Here is an 18334-nt window from a genome sequence, read left to right on the forward strand (position 1 = left end):
CAACAGGCCAGACTATGACATCAGGCAGACATGGGGCTGAATCCCAGCTTTGCTTTCTACAAGCTTCAGGCATTGAACAAGTTATTTACGAAGTTCTGGTTTGTCTTTCTCTTACTTTCTCAAATCGTTAGAAATGACAGAACCTCCCTCATAAAGCTGTTGGAGGACTGAATGAGCTGAAAATATAGTAAAGCACTCAGCTCTAAGAGTGGTCACAGCTGTTCCTGGTGTTCCAAGTGGCCACCAAGTCTGGGAATGACACAGATGTATAATAGAAGGGTAGCTGACATTTCATCACAAAACATAATGAAATTATACTGCCTCTGTTTCCAGATTTTATGGCCACATTGTGCCACCCCTGCCCTTAATGAGCTTTCAGTTCAGATCAGTAGTTTTCCAAGTGTGGTCCCCAGAGCAGCAGTATAACCTGGGAGCCTGTTAGAAACACAGACTCTGAATCAGAAACTCTATGGCTGGGCCAAGCAATCTGTTCTGACGAGCCCTCCAGGTGATTCTGTTGCACACTTGAGTTTGTGAACCACTGATCTAGGGGAAGTGACACCCGTACAAACAAACAATTGCAATACAGGTGTGCTCTCCTGAAGAAGTGACATCGCGAACAGAGTCTTGAAGGAAAAGGAAGTGTTTACAGGTGAACGCAAGCCCTATTAGAGGAGGGATTACACTCAGAAAGGTTGGGGGCATGAAAGGGAGGTGTGCGTTGAGGGAAACATGAGAGATTGAGTCTGGCAAAACGGGGTGTGGGAGAGGCTGGAGAAGGGGGCAGGAGCCAGATTACAAAGCCCGTTCAAGTGCCTGAGTAAGGAATTTAGATTTTATCCTATAACTGACGGGAAGCAGGAAAGGTTTCTAATGGAGAACGACATGACCAAGTTTGCATTGTAGAAAAAAATTACTCTTGCAGCAGTATGGGTTGGAGGCAGGAACATGAATGGGAAAGCTGCTAGAATGCTTCCAGGTAAGAGTTAGGGTCCAGGTGGGCACAAACTTGGGTGGTGGCCACCGGGGTGATGAGAAGTGGAGGTGCTGAGGGATATTTAAGGGGAAAATTGACAGCACCTCTGGAGGAGGAGCTCAAGGGTTCTGCGTTGGTGGCACTTCTGGCAAAGATGAAACATACTGGTGGTAGGAGGGCAATGAATTCAGGACTGAACACCTGAAGGAGGCGCTCAGGAGACGCTCTGAGCGGGCGGTCAAAGCAGGAGTTAATTACACCTCTATCTCCCAACATTTTTCAGTCATTCGTTCATTCATTTCACCAAATATTGGGTTCCTATCAAGTGCCAGAAAGGATCCAGGACAGAGTGGAACACAAAATAGCCAGAATCTGCTCTCAGGGCTGATACGGCAGTGGGGGACACCAACAAGAAAATAGGAAAACAAATATGTAAACAAAAACCTTTCTGGTAGTGTTAGTACTATAAAGAAAAGTAAGGGGAGGCTAAGGAGGAAACTTCAGACAAGGTCATCAGGAAAGCCCTGCCGAGAAGATGTCACTTGAGCCAAATGTTGAGTAGAAGCCAGATGTACAAAAATAGGAGGAAAGAGTGCCCAGGCAGAATGAACAGCAAGTGCAAGGGTCCTGAGGCAGAAATTAGTTTGGCCTGATGGAGAAGAAAAAGAATCAGCACAGCTGCCCAGATGCGGGAGCTGAGGGCAGGGAGGGGCCAGGCTGGACCACAGGAGGCAGGGAGCTTTCAAAGGCCGACAAGGTAGTACATGCAGAAGTGCCAGGCTTCCCAGGCCATTCAGTGGTTATTACCACTTTGCACATTCACTGCAGGGGCCACGAGTTCCATCCCTAGTCAGGGAACTAAGAGCCCGCATGACATGCAGTAAAAAAAAAAATGTTTTTAATACATGTGAAAGTGCTTCAGAAATGACTTCAAGAACCAGGTATGCATAAGGGAAGGCTATGGTGCTGTCACCAAGGAGAGAAAAAGGAGCAAGTCTTAACTGAAGCAAGGAGTTCAATTTCAGGAAAAGCTCAGGCTATGAGAGCCATGTCATATCAGAAAAATTTCCAAAACAGATCAGTTGTCCATTTTTTTCCTACTGCTTTTGTTTAGGAATGGCTACCTACTCCAGTATTCTTGCCCATCATCTCATAGACAGAGGAGCCTGGAGGGCTACAGTCTATGGGACCACAAAGAGTCGGACATGACTGAGCAACTAAGCAAGAATATGGTTAACAGGCAAACTGATGCAAGTGCTGGCTGGTCTTGAGGCGGGAGATGGAAAGAGGACCTCTCACAGCACAGACCAGGAAGGGGAGAGAGTAGGGGGAGAGGAAAGGAGATAAGGAAAAGGCTCTCCTTGTAGGCTGGGCGGCGGCTCCCTCTGCCTGTGCCTGAGCCCCAGCTGTTTGCAGCCACGGCCCAGCCCTGCCGGCCTGAGAGCGAAGCCGGGACCCAGGCCAGCAGAGAGGCGGAGGGACCCAGGTCAGGGCAGAGTGAGAGGCATCCAGCGGGGCAGACGCGGGCACCCCGGCCCCCAGGGCTGCCTGTTGCGCCCAAGAACACGAGCCACCCAGTCGACAGAGGGCCCTGACCACCCCTGAGGGGACACAGGCTACCAGACACACACCTGCCACCCCCAGGAGGCTGTTCACGCACCCAGCTCACCTCTTCCCTCCCGCTGCCCTCCACCTCCCACCTCTCATGACACACGTGCTCCCTCTCCTTCCTCCAAACCTTTGATCTGAGTGTCTGGAATGGCTTCTGTCCTCTGCTCTGTTGAGCCATATCCGTCCCACCCTCACAGCCCAGCCCAGCACTCCATTCACACCACCCAGCCCCACCCCACCACCCCAGAGAACTTCCTGTGACTGACACGAGCTCTCCTGGGCCAACACATGCACACACGCATGCGAACACGCGCACACACCCTGGGCTTTATCTGGAGGGCTTCACACACACGCCCTGGGCTTTAACTTGGAACCCACGACATCTCCTGGCCATTCACAGACCCCAGCAAGGCCTCCAAGAAGACCCTTTAACTGTCTCCCCGCCCAAGGAGGTATCAGGTACAAGGACAAAAGTAGAACAGCAAGACTGGAAAGAAGCTCCATCTTACTCACTTGATGAAATACACAGCTCCTTCCTGGGTAGAATCCATTTCCCAGCCCTTGGGCAAACCTGTGAGGAAGCAAAATCACAAAATCACCCTCTCTTCCACAAGCCCAATCTGCACTCAGGTGGGATGGAGACTAGGAGAACCAGGGCAATTCACAGATAAGCCAGCAGTGGTCAAATCAACAATCTCATCCTTTTCTGTCCAGTCGCTGTATCAGTGCTTCCAGTAAACAGTGAGAGAGGGGGCAGTGGAGGGGATGCCCCCATCCGTGAGCAGGGAAGCGACAAAATAGATCATTGCTCTGCAGGCTTCGCTCATTCATTCAACACATTTACTGCGCATCTGTTCTGTGCCAGGCCCTGTGCCAGCCCTCAGGGATGTAGCGGCGAAGGCACAGATGACTGCCCAGGAAGGTCCTCAGGATCATCCCTGATTATATCACAGGAGCAGAAGCTGGAGCCACGGCGGGTCACTGGCCCCAAATCTCATGGATAATTAGCACTTAAGACCAGGACTCAAGTCTCCAAGGGCTTCCCAGATGGTGCTAGTGGTAAAGAACCTGCCTGCCAATGCAAGAGATGCAGGTTCAATCCCTGGGTCAGGAAGAGCCCCTGCAGGAGGAAATGGCAACCCACTCCAGTATTCTTGCTGGGAAATCCCACGGACAGAGGAGCCCCGCGGATGGCAGGCTACAGTCTATGTGGTCGCAAGGAGCTGGACACAACAGAAGTACGCATGTGCAAGTCTTCAACTCCCAGGCCACTGTCATTAGCTCTGCTTCTGAACAAGACATCACAGACCTAGGAAATCAGCTCCAGAAAAAATGAGGCTTTTTTTTTCTAATTTTAACAGCACCTCTGAAAACAATTTATCCATGAAAATGCTTAGAATGGAGAATCACTGACTTGCAAAATGAAAGAGGACTGAGTAGCCAAGGAAGCTGATCTTGGCTCCGAGGCATCTAGGCAGTCCTCCAGGCTGCAGCCCCTGCTGCAAAGTGCCAGAGACGCCGCGTCTCCTTCTCCACAGGGTGCTCCGGGAGCCTCTGGCTCTGCCGCCCCCCAAAAGAGTCACCCTGGCCGAGTCCTGCCTCTCAAACAGTCCACCTCCAACTGCGGCAGAGGAGAACGAGCTTTCCGGGAACCCAAGGGAATCCAGCATGAGGTGGAGACAGGCCGGGCAGCGGTGCAAGAGCCCTGTGGCTGACACATTAGCAAACGGGCGCAGATTCTCTCAACAGTCAAACACCTGCCTGTGTAAGAGGTTTTACAAACTACGGCTACTCCGTGCTGGTCTGCACCTCTCCTGCATGTCACCAGCTGCCCTCGGACACAAGCTGCCGGACAGTGGGGCCTGGGCTGGACGGAGTGCTGGCCTCAGTCACTGACCTTCTCTTCAGTCACTGCCGGGTGCTGGCCTCAGTCACTGACCTTCTTTTCACTCACTGTTGGGTGCTGGCCTCAGTCACTGACCCTTCTCTTCACTCACTGCCGGGTGTCAGGGCTCTGCATTTCCACAGCTGCTGCTGATGGAAAGGCTGATGCTTCAGTGCAGCGGGCAGCCCCCCTCCCTCTCAGGGCGTGGTCCACAGAACTCACACCACCAGCCACCGCCTACCTGAGAGCCTCTTCCCTCTAAGGTACACAGTTTACCCCTACGAGCATATTCAGTCTGCACAGCAACGTTACACAACAGGCAGCAGTCCGAGCATTTTTACAGATGAGGAAACTGAGGCCCAGAGAGCTCAATCAACTTGCCAGAGGTCACACAGGAAGCGTCTGGGACAGGACAGGAGTCTGGTCGCCTATCTTCAGAGCTCACATTCTTTCCTCTGTGTTGCCCCATAAACGCTACTTGTTCCCCTCGGTCCCTGTGCGAGGATGCTCCCATTCAGAAGGGCGTGGGTTGGCAGCCTCCCCGTGTAGAAGGATCCCCATTGGGTCAGAATCATAAATAATCCTGCCACTGTGATGTGCCTGGGAAAGAGGCCAGCGTGGATTATGTCCGCTGCCTTTTCCAGCAACTTCCCTGCACACTGCCCTCTCTGCCCAGGCAACACCAAGAGAGCTTATATTCCTGTCCAGGCGGAGTGCCCACTAAGGCAGCTGCCCTTCCAGCAAGCTTCAGGGGCATCTTAACCCCTTCCCAACCTTGGACAACCAGTTGGCTGCAGCCAAAAATGACAGGATTGGCTCACAGGCTTGTATTCATCCTCCAGACTTACCTAGGGCTACGGCAAGATGGACGGACTCTAGCTGCAAACAGCCAAAACATGGAAGGTGGCAACACCAACCCAGAAGGAGATAGCTGCAGCCTTGGGATCCTGAGGCTTTGCTTCAAGTTGAAAATACAATAGTGACAAAAACAGTAGAAGTCACTTCTGTTGATGGTGACTCTTTTGCATAATCGGTGCTACAACCTTTTGAGGTTCATAATCCTATCCCCATTTTACAGACAAAGAAGCTAAGTCCCAGAAGAACTAACCACTTGCTCAAAGCCACACTAATAAAACTTCAAGCCAAGATTTGAGCTCAGGTCTCTCTGTCTCCAGAACTTGTGCATTTGACTCTGATGCTGCTTTGCTTATTGGCTGAGTGACCTTGAGCCAGGCCCTCTCTCTCTGCTCTTCCATTTCCCTACTTTAAAATGAAGGAGTCAGACTCCATGATCCCTGAAGTCCTTCTTGGCCCTAGAACCAAAATGAGTCCAGTTCCAAACTGAAAAGAAAGTGGGCTCTGGGCAAGTCAGCACCTTGACCTGCATGTCCAGCAGCGCTGCTGTGCCCCAAGAATGACCGGCATCCTGTGTGGCTGGGTGAAGGGCTGGGAGGCCAGCAAGGGGTGGGGGTGAGAGGGGGGTGTCCAATAATGTCACTCCCGCCCCTCCCCTTATGGTCCACGGTGGCATCCTGAAGAAGGTGATGAGCTGTTCACTTGAAATACCCCAGGCCTTATGACCCTTGGTGTCTCCATCTCTTCAACTTAGAATGAAACCATCTTGGCTCAGATGGGGCCCATCTTTCCCGCTAGCCTGGGAGGGCGCTCTCAGGGTGCAGAGGATTTCCGACTGGACAGAGGTATAAGAGAGGAGCAAGCTCTTTGCCCTCAGAGGTCAGTCCCAGTCACAGAGCACAGGGCTGGGAGCTTGAAAAGACCTCAATGTGAGCATCAACCCTCCTGCCCATATCCGCCCAGTGGTGGGTCAATGCTTAGCTGAGTCCATCCATAAAGGAAAAAGTCAGAAGCACAGTCAGGGTAGCGGGTTCCTACAGCCACCACAGGGCATCCCCTCCTCATGGCCTGCAAAGGCAGGGACGGACGAGATCCTTACCTGGACAGGAGGAGTGTCCACTCTGGATGGGTGATGCCGTTCCAGGGTGCACCCAGCTGGTTGACTTCTCCTCATCACTAGAGAAGACCAAAACGAACATGTCAGAGGTAAAAGAGGCTTCCCTGAGCAGGACACCCATCACCACCGTCACATCAGTACCGACTGTCCACTCCCGGACGCCAGCCTGCCTCTGTTCACTGACCGAGCATCTACTGAGCAGACTCTGAGGATGCAGAGATGAGGAATTCCAGATCCCTGACCTCAGAGAATGCACCGCTTTTCTATAACCCAGAGACAGACGTGTAAAAAGATAACTGGAATATGATGTGATAGGAGCTACACTCCTGACTACGCAGAGAGAGCATTACAAGTCAGAGAGGGAAGCACTCCCTGCATGGGGTCAGGGAAGGGGAACGGTGTGAAGGCTTCACGAAAGAGGTGACATTCGAGGTGACTCGTGAAGCCACAGGGGAAGCACAGAGAAGGTTCTTCACTGGCAGCTTATCGATGGATAAGAGAAGAGGAGGCTGGGTGGGTCAACAGTCCTCGAGGGTCTGCAGTGCTGTAACCGTCATCCACAACATTCCCTCACACTAGGAACTGCACAGATTACGCATCTGAGGTTCCCCGATGTTAATTTCTCCTAAGTCACAATCAGTAAGTGATGAAGCCAGGATCCAGGCCTAGATATGCCCCTTGTTACCCAGGCTTTTTCGAACACCTCACTCCCAGCAAGGTAGGCTCCCCATGCAGATCCTGTGGTCCCTAGATGCCACGGCAGGTGAATCCACCGACCTCTCTCAGCTCCCTGCCAACCAAGGACACCAATATTTCCTGAGCCCAAGGTATGCGCAGGACGTGACCCCCGAACCACCCTGCCTCCCAGGCTTTAGGCTGGGGTCTCAGAGCCCAGAACAGGACTCCACTCAGTAACTAATACCTTAATATATAATGTAGTTATATAAGATAATGAAATCCACCAAGAAAGTGCCACTAAGTTTCTACTAAAAAAAGATACAATAAACTGCACATAGTTAAAGTGTACAATGTAATGCTTTGACACACGTGTACACCTGTGAAACTACCCTGAAATCAAGATGTGAACCCCCAGATCTTCTCTGCGCCCCTTTGTAATTCCCGTCTCCTACCCACTGGTTCTCACTGTCCTCCCCCGTCCCCAGCAGCAACTGACACGTCTCCTGTTACCATAGGTTCACTTGCACTTCCTAGAGTTCCTGGGGTATCACACGCGTGGAATCACACAGACAAGCCTTCTCTGTCGGCCTCCTCTGCTGGTCTCTCTCCCACGTGCTGGCCCGTGGCGGTAGCTCATCCCACCGCAGGACACGCAGGTGTGCTCACCCTCCCCTGCTGATGAACACTGGGGGTGTTTCCAGGCCGGGCCGTTACAACTAAAGCTGCTTGGCACACGCGTGTGCAAGTCTTCACGTGGACTGCTGCTGCCTTTCCCTCCACTCCACTACTGTTCCTCTGCGTTTCTTTAACACCGGCTGCAGCAAGAGCATTCCCGGACGGCTGGGGGGCCGAGTCACGGGGCCTGGAGCCATGTGCACCATGGGAGAGCCTGGGCTCTGGTCCTGGGACGGGGCGAGGGAGAAGAACAAGGGACACTCAGCCCTTGCCCTCCCCTCCTGCCCTCACGCCTTCCTGGTCTCGTGTGATCCGCTCCCCCGCCCGCACGTGTCTCCACCCCTCAGACGATCACAGGACCACGGAGGGCACACCCACCACTCCCCCCACATCCTCTCCCACTTCCCCCCTGCCCCCCGCCCCTGTCAGCTCCCGGCCAAGAACGGTGCAGCCTCAGGTGGTTTCCACTCTGACTCTGGGCCGGTGGGGAAACTGTAGAAGCAGAAGGAGTGGGCTCATTGCAAATCTACCAGCTAGAATCTTCTTCAGGGGCCCCAGTCCGCCGACCCTTAGGTCCCAGGTTGCTGGGAAGGCCCAGGCTCACCTTCCTCCCATCCCTCTCCCCCACTCTCAATGGATAATCTCACCTCTCAACTCAACAGAAATAGAAGCCACGAAGGCAGGAGCAACCTCCCCCCAACACTTACACATATTTCCTCCCATCTTATAGTACTTGTCTCTACATTGGACAAAAGGTGGCCCTATCCCACTAAGAAGGGTTCGCGTGGGTCACAATCCGCATCATCTCCCATCTTTTCTAGACCCTTACTCTGTTGCGCATGGCAGGCTTTACATTCAACTTCTCTCCCCCTCTCACGTCCATCGCTTCAGCCCCATTCCTGTCTGTGTCTTCCGCTGGACCTGACAGTCTGTGTCTGTCTCGCTCTCAAATCTGCCTCCCCTTCCAGCTCCCTTCTCGGGCTCCTCTGCTTCCTGGTCGGACACCCCTGTTAGAAACGAGTTCCTTCTAACAGTCCCCATTTTCTGGCCTGCCATTCACCAACCTCTGCAGTCTGGTTTCTGTCCCCAGCCCTCCCCGAAACCACTTTCCTAGAGGTCATTACTGATGCCCCAGTTCCTCAATCCAGTAAACGCTCTCCAGTCTTAACCTCATGTGGCTTTTCCACAGCTGACCATCACTTCCTACTTAGCATCCCTCTTCCTCGCCATCTGGGTGCCATGCCACTCTGACCCTGGGGCTACCCACCTCCACGCCAGGTCTCCTCCATCTGGCCTCTCCTCCTCTGTCCTCTCCTTAAACGTGGTGCTTCCCAGAGACCCTCCCGTCTTGCCCTTCACACACTCCTGGGTGGTCCCAGCTGTGTGTGATGATGCTCCAGCCCAGGGCCTCTCTCTTCAGCCTCTAGCCTATGCACCTAGCTGCCTCTAGGACAGCACTTCCTGACGGTCCCATGGGAACTTCAAATTCAGGATTTCCTTGCTAAACCTGCACCTTCCCTAAAACCTGTTCCTCTTCCCATACTCCTGATTTCTGTCAAATTCAAGTTAAAAATTCTAAGATTTAGTATTTCCCTGGTGGTCCAGTGGTTAAGAATCAGCCTACCAGTGTAGGGGACACAAGCTTGATGCCCCAGGAAGATCCCACACGCCGAGGGGCAGCTAAGCCCAAGCCCCACAGTTACTGAAGCCCGAACTCTGGAACCGTGCTCCCCAAGCAGAGAAGCCACCAGTGAGAAGCCCGTGCAGCACAGCAGAGGGTAGCCCCCTCACCACAACTGGGGAAAGCCAGCGCAGCCAAAAACAAATGAATGCATTCTTTTTTAAGTCTGAGATTTATCTGGGGCTCTTCCCCCTCTCTCCCCTCATTCCTCAACATTCAGGAAGTAAATGGAAACTCTCAATTTTACGCCTAAAGATTCTCCCCGCCTTTAGGGAGAAAAATCTTTAATTCAAATCTCCTGGACTCTCCTGGACTTTGGTGGGGCTTCCCAGGTGGCTCAGTGGTAAGGAACCCGCCTGCCAAAGGAGGAGACAAAGAGATGTGGGCTCAATCCTCGGGTCAGGAAGATCCCCTGGAGGAGGAAATGGCAACCCACTCCAGCGTTTTGCTTAGAAGATCCCGTAGACAGAGGAGCCTGCTGGGTTCCAGGCCACTGGGTCGCACAGAGTCTGACATGACTGAGCACAGCTCAGACTTTGGTGACTGCCTCCTACCTGCCCTCCACACCTCCAGTGTCTCCCACGATGCCCCACGCAGCCCCCAAACCATCATTTCTGCAACTGCCAGTGAGAGCCTTCCAGAGCACACGTCTAACTGCGTCACTGCTCCGTTAGAAACCGCATTTGGTTTTCTTTCACCGACAGGATCGTGTTCAAACCCCTTAGCCTGACAAACGAGCCCCTCTGGAGAGGCCCTCTCCTACCCGTTTTGCCTCGGCTTCTGCGGCACCCCAGCTGGCCCATCCCATCTCTCCTGAGCCCCTCAGAGTGTTCCCGACAACCTGGGCTCCAGCAGCCATAGGTGCCCTCCGACCCACAGGCCTCCGCCTCAGGGCCCCTTTCATGCTAGTCTCTCTCCTCCAGAATGAGGTGAAATGTCTCCTCCTCCAGGAAGCCCTCCCTCAACTCTTCAGACCATTAGCTCTTTCTTCCTTGTATTCCTATAACATCATGCAATTACCTCTGGAATGTATCTTATTATTTCATAAGTATTTGCGTTTTCTCTCTACCACCTTTAAAGAAAAACCTGTGTCTTATTGTTTTCTTTATCTCAATGCCTAACACTGCAGCAGACAAATAGTGGATATTCAATAAATATCTATAGAATGAACAACAAAAAGAAGTTGGAAGGCAAGTAAGAAACTGAGAAGAAAGATGGGAAAAGCCAAATTAACCACTTTATCAGAATCCCTGAGGAGCTTGTGGAAATGCAGATTCCAAGGCCCACCCCAGATCCTCTGACTAAGACAGAATCCTTGGAGGCAGGGCTTGGGAACTGGCCTTTTAAACTAATTTTCTTGGGTGATTCTTATGGATTCTAAAGTCTCAAACCACTGACCAAAGGGACTCTTGTTTTAATATTGGAGAAGTTCTGTTATTTCAGAATCCGACCCAGGGTCAAGAACTTTAGTGGAGTTAATGTCTAAGATAGTATAATTATAACATCAACTTTGATCACAGTAATAACTATGGAAGAAAAGCCTATAGCAAACGTGGAAACAGTAACACCAACAAGAAAACCACTGGCTGCCTGCACTCCTGCAAAGGCACTTTGGAACACAGGGAAGGCAACGCACTCTGGGCTTGGTGGGAGCTCTGATTAACAAGTGGTTTCATCTCAGCCAACCACTCTCCACCTCTGCAGAGCTCACCTCCCATCTGAAACAGGAGGGGTTTGCATCCAAGCTTCCCATTCAGCTCTAATGTTCTGTGAGCAGCTATCTTGAGAAAGTGAAAACCCATCATGGGTTGGTAACAGTTCAAATGCTGTGCTTCTAGGCTTGCTATATTATCAGGAGATTTCTATCCTGGCAAAAGATACCTGTAGGAGAAGCAGGCCAAAACAGCGTCAGCAGAGTCACTCTGTTATAATGAGATTATGCCAGAGCCATTTTGGTTGATGAAATTAATATAACAGTGCTAATATATTACTGAGAGCAGCAGCGCCTCCCTCTCTAAAGAATGCCAGGTGTACTGTGGGCACCTTCTTCCCCTTGACCACAGCCCTGTAAAGGTGTGGGAGGAGAGGGGCTACCATCTGGGGAGCCCCGAGTCCCCGGGGTGAGGGAATGCGGGGCTGCAGGAGGGGGCTCCTGGGATGTTGTCACTTAGCCCACGTCTTCCGGTAGGAAAGGTGGGGGGGTGGGCACAAGGAAGAAAGGACCCTCTGCAGGCCCTGTCAGTGACCAGAGCTGGAAGGGAAGACCTGCGCGCTGGGCACCAGGTCCAGCATTCTCCTCGGGGACCCGTTCTGCCGGGGAGAGGGCAAAGCCAGCACCTGGCCTGCCTCTCTAGGGCGGGGAGTGCTCAACCTCTGCTGGACCTTGACCCACTGGGGAAAAGGCGGGAGCCACATTCAAACAGGCACAGTGATAAACTTATTAGTCATGCGGGTTGTTCCAGACACCGCTCCCCTCACCCAGCCTCTCCGGCTGGTCCCCAGCCCTGCTGCCTTTCAAGTTGGACAACTTGGAAAGGAAAGAGAGAGAGGGAGAGAAAATGACAGAGGCTCACATACTTGATGAAGAAGACTCTCCCACCGCGGTCAACTCCGTAGGTCCACCGGCCGGGCAAGTCCAGCCAGTCAATCTCATCGGCCATCTCGGAGTCCCGCAGCCCCTCCGGCTCTCTGCGCACCGGGGCGCCGGGCCGGGGGGCGGGCGGGGGGCCTACGGCGAGCCCCCCACGCCTGCTCCTCCTCGAGGCGGCGACGGGGGCGGGGGTCCAGGCGGTCCTCCGGCTCCCTGGCCCGGGGCTCCGGCCTCTCGCTGGAGGCAGTTGGCCGCCAGCCGGGCGGCAGCGAGCGGAAGACTTAACCCCGGCGGGGCCGAGCGAGCCCGGCCGCAGACGCGCGCCGCCCGCGGAGTCGGCGCTCGGCTCCCGCCGTCTCCTTAACTTAATGACGGGCAATTAGCGCCGAGGGGCTCCGCCGCCCCGCTCGCCCGAGCGGCCCGCGGGCAGCGCCGAGGGCTCGGGCCCGTCTGCTCGCCGCGGCCGGGCAGCCGGCGGGGCCGAGCGGGCGAGCGCGCGAGCCGGAGGACGCTCCCCGGAGGGCGCGGGGCGCCGAGCGCGAGCGAGGGCGCTGCCGCCCGGCTCCCGGCCCGCACGCGGCCGCCCGCTCGGTGAGCGGAGGGCGGGGCCCCGCGCCGCCCAGAGGGCCGCTCCCGGCCGACGGGGTCCGCCGCGGCCCGCGGGCCCCCGAGTCCTGACTCCTGGCGCGGGGGCCACCCGTTTGGAGGACAGAGCTGGGAACCCCGAACCGCAGGGACAAGTCTAGCCTCTGACTCGAAAGGGGGAAGTGATCAGACCTGGTTCTGCTCGGCGGGAGGTTAGCAGAGGAACAAAGGTCAGATGCTGGGAAGGCTGGCACGGCTGTGAGTAGCAAGGGGCCCCTTCTGGCTAGAATGTCAACCTCATGAGTCAAGCTAGTCCTTACTTACCTGTTTTTCTGAGCACTTCCTCTAAGAAGCCTGCCATGACTAAGGAAGAATCAGAGTGAGCCCTTCAGATGCACTCAGAAAGCAACAGCTTTTACATACCTAATTTGTGCAGAAAAGGGAAGGAAAGAAAAAAAAAAAAGAAAGGAGGGAATGTGTTCCATGTACGGAACATAGATTGCAGGCATTCAGTACTAGCATATCAAAATGGTATTGCTGGAGCCCACAATTCTGTGGTCCGTGGGGTCGCAAAGAGTCGGACACGGCTGAGCGACTGAACTGACAGTTCTGCTGTCTCTGGTCTGCATCAAAGTTGGACTCCAGTCAGCTTTCCCAGCTTACACAGGACCTGCCCCTGAGGCTCCCATTAGGTAAACACTGTCCTAATCCATGTGTCAGACCCAAGAGAATAATTAGATACCTCTCTTTAGAGGAAGCAATGTGTCACTTGGCAGTTGGCAAGTATCTGTTGAATGAGTAAGCTTATTGTAAGCATTCTAAGGGACATGCTGCCTATTCTACCCAGGTGATTCCTACTCATCCCTTTGGTACCAACCCGTGTGTTGCCTACTCCAGAAAGCCATTCTTGATTCCACTTCAGGCAGATTTATATGTCTATCCTCTATGTGTCATGTAACTTTATTAATAACCCTGTAGTGGAGCTTATCTGGAGAACGAAATGGCAACCCACTCCAGTATTCTTGCCTGGAGAATTCCACAGATAGAGGAGCCTGGCAGGTTACAGTCCATTGGGTCTCAAAGACCCAGACCTGACTGGGCATACATACAGTGGAGCTTACCACCCTGTAATGCAATCCTTGGTTTACTTATCTGTCTCCTTCAGTGGTCTGTGTGCCCCTCAGAGCAGGAGCTCCATTTAGTTCATTTTTATAGCCCCAGCACCTACCTAGGACACACAATTTATATTTGATGGATGACTGATCCTATCCTACCTAGAAATGGCTCTTAACTCTAACCGCAATCCTGTACTTTTGGACCCTATCTAGGGGCCAGATAAATATAACCACCAGCAACATCCGGGTGTGTGTGGGGAGAGCTTTCTGGAAAAAAGAACAACCAGTAAGCCTTCTCAGGAATCCTAAAGGCTGAACCTAGGTATGATGTGTGTACATTTGATAGATACTGAAGCCACAAGATGCCTCAAAGAACATCTCATCGTAGCCTCTTGACTTAAATGTAGGAAACAGAAAAGCAAAGAAGTGAAGGGAGAGTTCATGTCACTGAGCAAGGCTCTGCCCAGTGTCCAGGCCAGAACTCTTTCCATTACATGATTCTACCTCCAACACTGGAAATTCACTCTGCCAACATACAGGCTCATTCTTGGTGCCAGTTTGGGTCCATTGTCCAGATGCAAAAAGGAGCAAAAACCCATAATACCCAACTCTTTTCTCCCTTTTCAGATCCTACATGTTTTTAGTAAAGAAAGCTGCATTTGACAGTAAAGGAGAGCTGCATCTGAGAATCACAGGTGAGGAGGCACGCCCCTTTGTAGTTCCTGAATTGAGGGGTCTGGGAGTGTCAAGTGGCAGACTCCTCACCGGTCCCCTATCCCCAACCTTGTGAAACACCTGTTAAGGCCCATCCTGCTGATAAAGCCCAGAGCCACCTGCCCACCCCTATGATATCAGAGGATCTGAACCACCAGGACTGCTGCCAAGATGCCTCCAGGGAAAATACCAGCAAGCATTGCACTCCCTGTCCAACCTGAGCAACCAGAAGTGCGGCTTCTTGGGCTGAAGGTGGGTGGAAATACGGAACTGTATGACATATTTTTGAAAACATGTATTACACCACTGTCTTCTTGGAGGAGCAGGGGCTCCTGAGGATTTCTTCAAAAGATTTTTGTCTTGTTTATCTCTAATCTAGCCTGGGGTTCCTTGGGACATTTACCTAGACCAAAAAAAAAAAACAGCAAGTGGTTGAGATTTTGAATGTTTTTTACTCGCTTGGAATAAGAAATCAGGTTTGAAAATACTTTCTAACTGTGGTGTATTCTCGCCAGTGACTCTTTACATTCCAGTTCTTGTTTATTAATTATGATCTGGATTGATACTGCTAAGCAAAGATACTTTCTTTAGCAAAGAAACTAAAGACAATTCAGAAAGAGTAGAAAACTCAAATAAAAATAGCTATTGCTTCAATAATTACCTGGAAGAAGGCAGGAGAGTGATATGTTGAAATGAAAACCTTACCTGCTTTGCAATTAAGTCAGAAATTTAGTTTTTGTTTTTTTCCTTACAGCAAATTTTATCTCTTTAAAAGCAACAAAGCATGTGGATAAAATATATCAGCAATATTTAGAAATGATTCTGATTCTCTCATATATTTTGAAAGCTTAAGTCAGTTACTTGAATGTTATCGTGCTTCTGGCTTGGTCCAGCGGTAGGCTGAAAAACAGCTCCCCAGAAACTGTCCATGTCAAATCCCTGGAGCCCATGAATGTGACCTTACTTGGATGCAATTAAGATAAGGATCTGGAGATGAGGAGATTATCCCAGATTATTAGGGGTGGGCCCTAAATTCAGTGACACCTGTCCTTATAGGAGAAAAGCAAGGGGAGACCTGAAACAGACAGAAAGCAGGAAGCAGTGTGACCACAGAGGCAGAGGCGGAAGTGAAGCCACCACAGAGCAAGGGATGGTGACAGTCACCAGAACCTGGAAGAGGTGAGGAAGGACTTCTCCCCCAGAGCCTACAGAGGGGTGTGGCCCTCACACTTCAATTGCAGTCTTCTGCAATCCAGAACTGTGAGAAAATAAATTCTTTTTGTTTTAAGCCAGCTAGTTTGAGGTAATTTGTTATAGCATCTTGGTAAATTCACACAGTACCTATAAGAAAATCATAAGTTATTGAGGACTGAGATAAATGTCTGTTATTTTTACTTGTCCAATATCCAACCTCCTTTCTTCTGTTAATAGCCCCTGGAACTTCCTTTTGACGTCTAGCTTTTTGCCACAGTCAGTCCATATGGGTTGGATGGGCTGTCCCCACACTCACGCCAGCTCCATTGGTTCAGGAAAGGACACATGACTCAGGCCAGACCAGTGAGATTCAGTTTTAAGACGATCCTGGAGTTCCTGGGAAGAAGCCCTTTCTCTTTTGGATTCCAAGCGGGCAGGTGTCACTTTGGTGCTGCTGGGGTCTTTATGAGGGGGAAGCTTGCTGAGAGCAAAACGGGTCCAGCAGAAAGTGGAATCAGAGGGTGCAGACACACTGTGTCCTCGTATCCTAGAGCCCCAGGACCAGCTTACCAGAAGAGGCTCTATCTCTGGAATTTCAACTTGTAGATGCCAAGAAACACCCTTATTTGCTTCAGCCAGTTTCTGTCCCTAACAAGTGAAAAAGTCCTAGCCTGGACAAAGGTCAAAGTGTCTTGTGGCCGTGTTGCTTTGTTGTAACCAATGTTTCTTTGGGAAAGTCAATGAGATAACCACCTGCACTTCTAGTGACTTGAGAATGTGAACTCTTCCAATATAACTGAAATTTTAGATCAAGGAAAGGTCATTTGTGACCATCTGGCCAAAGTCTATAATTTCCCTCTAAAGGGTACTAGAGAACTCAGGAGAAGTACCCAGAGTTGTGGTAATTCCTCAGGAGAGTTGGGACCACAACTCAGGTCTCCTGAGAACCCAATCAGTAGAAAGCTATATTTAAAGGCATTTGCTTTATCATTTAAACATATTTGACCAAGAGACTCACAGTTAAGATGATTATAACTGATTCCTCTGCTCTGCTAAAGAATAACCACAACAGTAATTTTTGTTGAGTGCTGGTATTTAATAGCTATGCAGCAGGCTAGGTAACTAGCCACTGTTAATTATTTTACAGGAACTAGGAAGCAGAGGAAAAGAAATCAAGGGCCTCTCTGCTGGGATTATTAATAGAGATACGATTATGTAAACATGCAAAAGCCCAAACTGGTAGAAGTTGTGATTTGATAAAGGTTTTAGAGAGGTGGGGTTTTTTATTACTTATTTATTTTGTCTGTTCGTTTGCCTGTGTCAGATCTCAGACCACGTGACTCTCAGTGACTGTGGTATGCAGGCCAGTAGCTGTAGCACGCAGACGTGCGGGCCCTGCCACTCCCGGGCACATGGAATTCATGTTCCCCAACCAGGGATCACACCCTTGTCCCTGGCATTGTGAGGCAGATTCTTAACTACTAGGCCACCAGGGAGATCTTGAGAGTGGCACATTTTGTTATAAAAAACTGTTGAACTGATGCTGGTAACCAGAGGATTGTGGAATCCTGAAATTTCTCTACAGCCAGTTGAACTGAATTACATTTGTTCCACAGATATTTGCTGAGTACGTTCTGTGACCCAAATATTCTAGGTACAGAGGATCCAAAAATGAATAAAACGGAAAGTCCTTGCTCACATAGAATTTACATTTAATGAATACATAGTCTTGGAGGACAATGAGTCTATGGAGAAAAATGGAAAGAGTAAAGGATAGGAGTGTAGTGGATGCTGCTATCTTATATTCCACAGATTTCATATAGGCTTGGCAGCAAAGGCCTCGTTAAGCAGAAGGACATTTGAACAAAGACTTGAAGGAAGTGAGAGAACAAACCATGTGACATTGGGGAAACATGTTCCAAGTAGAGGAAAAAATAAGTGCAAAGGCCCTGAGGCAGGAATATCCTTGGAATGTTTGTGAAATAATGAGCCCAGCATGACTGAAGCGGAATAAAGGAGATGAGGACCAGTGGGGTGGGGACCAGTGGGAGAAGCTAGATCATTCCAGGATACGGGAAGATCAGCTGTTATTCTACATGAGACGGGGAACTACTGGAGGTTTGAGTGTCAGAGACATGATCGTTATGATTTAATGACTCTCTTAGAGGATCATTCTAGCTGCTATTTGAAATAGAGAAGAAACAGATTCCAGTTATGAGGCTACTGCAATAATCCAAGCAAGACACAATGATGGTTTAGTTCATTGTGTTGGTGGATAGAAGCAGTGAGTAACCATCAGATTCTGGGTATCTTTTAAAGGTGGAACTGCTAGAAATTGCTTATAGATTGTAATTGGACTGTGAGAGAACGAGAATGCAAGCATGATTTGCCCTTTCCTTTTCTTTGTGAGTGATGAGAATGCTCTCAAGGCTCACTTCCAAGGGTTCCTGCTACCTGACTAAGAGGGATTTGGCCTGAGCACCAGAAGGGACAGAGTTGCCACTGCCTGAGATGGGAGTTGGCTGCAGAAAGAGCAGGCATGGCAGGGAGAGTGGGGAAACCACTTCAGCTCTGAGCATGTCATGCTGGAGATGCCTATGAGATACCCAGACAGAGATGCCAAGGAGATGACAGTGTGTATGAGATTAGCGTCTGTGC

General features: G+C 51.0%; 1 protein-coding gene and 1 long non-coding RNA gene across 7 annotated transcripts in view; one reads left to right on the plus strand and one right to left on the minus strand.

Annotated features, from left to right (window-relative positions):
• PLEKHA6 (pleckstrin homology domain containing A6) overlaps positions 1–12500 on the minus strand; it is a 133118-nt gene extending 120618 nt beyond the window's left edge. For all 5 annotated transcript variants that reach the window (XM_065938208.1, XM_065938206.1, XM_065938205.1 and 2 more), the window contains exons 1-3: positions 12056–12500; positions 6427–6503; positions 3101–3158 (exon numbers count right to left, since the gene is read on the minus strand). In XM_065938208.1, coding sequence (XP_065794280.1) covers positions 3101–3158; positions 6427–6503; positions 12056–12138 — 218 coding nt within the window. In that variant the 5' untranslated portion in view covers positions 12139–12500. The remainder of the gene's footprint in view (positions 1–3100; positions 3159–6426; positions 6504–12055) is intronic.
• Positions 12501–12678: 178 nt separating this feature from the next.
• On the plus strand, positions 12679–15741 carry LOC136169932 (uncharacterized). 2 transcript variants are annotated; one of them, XR_010663469.1, is made up of 4 exons: positions 12679–12883; positions 13982–14090; positions 14396–14713; positions 15542–15741. It is a non-coding gene; the product is annotated as an uncharacterized lncRNA (long non-coding RNA). The 2 variants fall into 2 exon arrangements; XR_010663470.1 differs by lacking the exon at positions 13982–14090.
• The last annotated feature ends 2593 nt before the right edge of the window (positions 15742–18334 follow it).

Source organism: Muntiacus reevesi, chromosome 5, assembly GCF_963930625.1.
Source record: "Muntiacus reevesi chromosome 5, mMunRee1.1, whole genome shotgun sequence".
NCBI classification, from domain to species: Eukaryota; Metazoa; Chordata; class Mammalia; order Artiodactyla; family Cervidae; genus Muntiacus; species Muntiacus reevesi.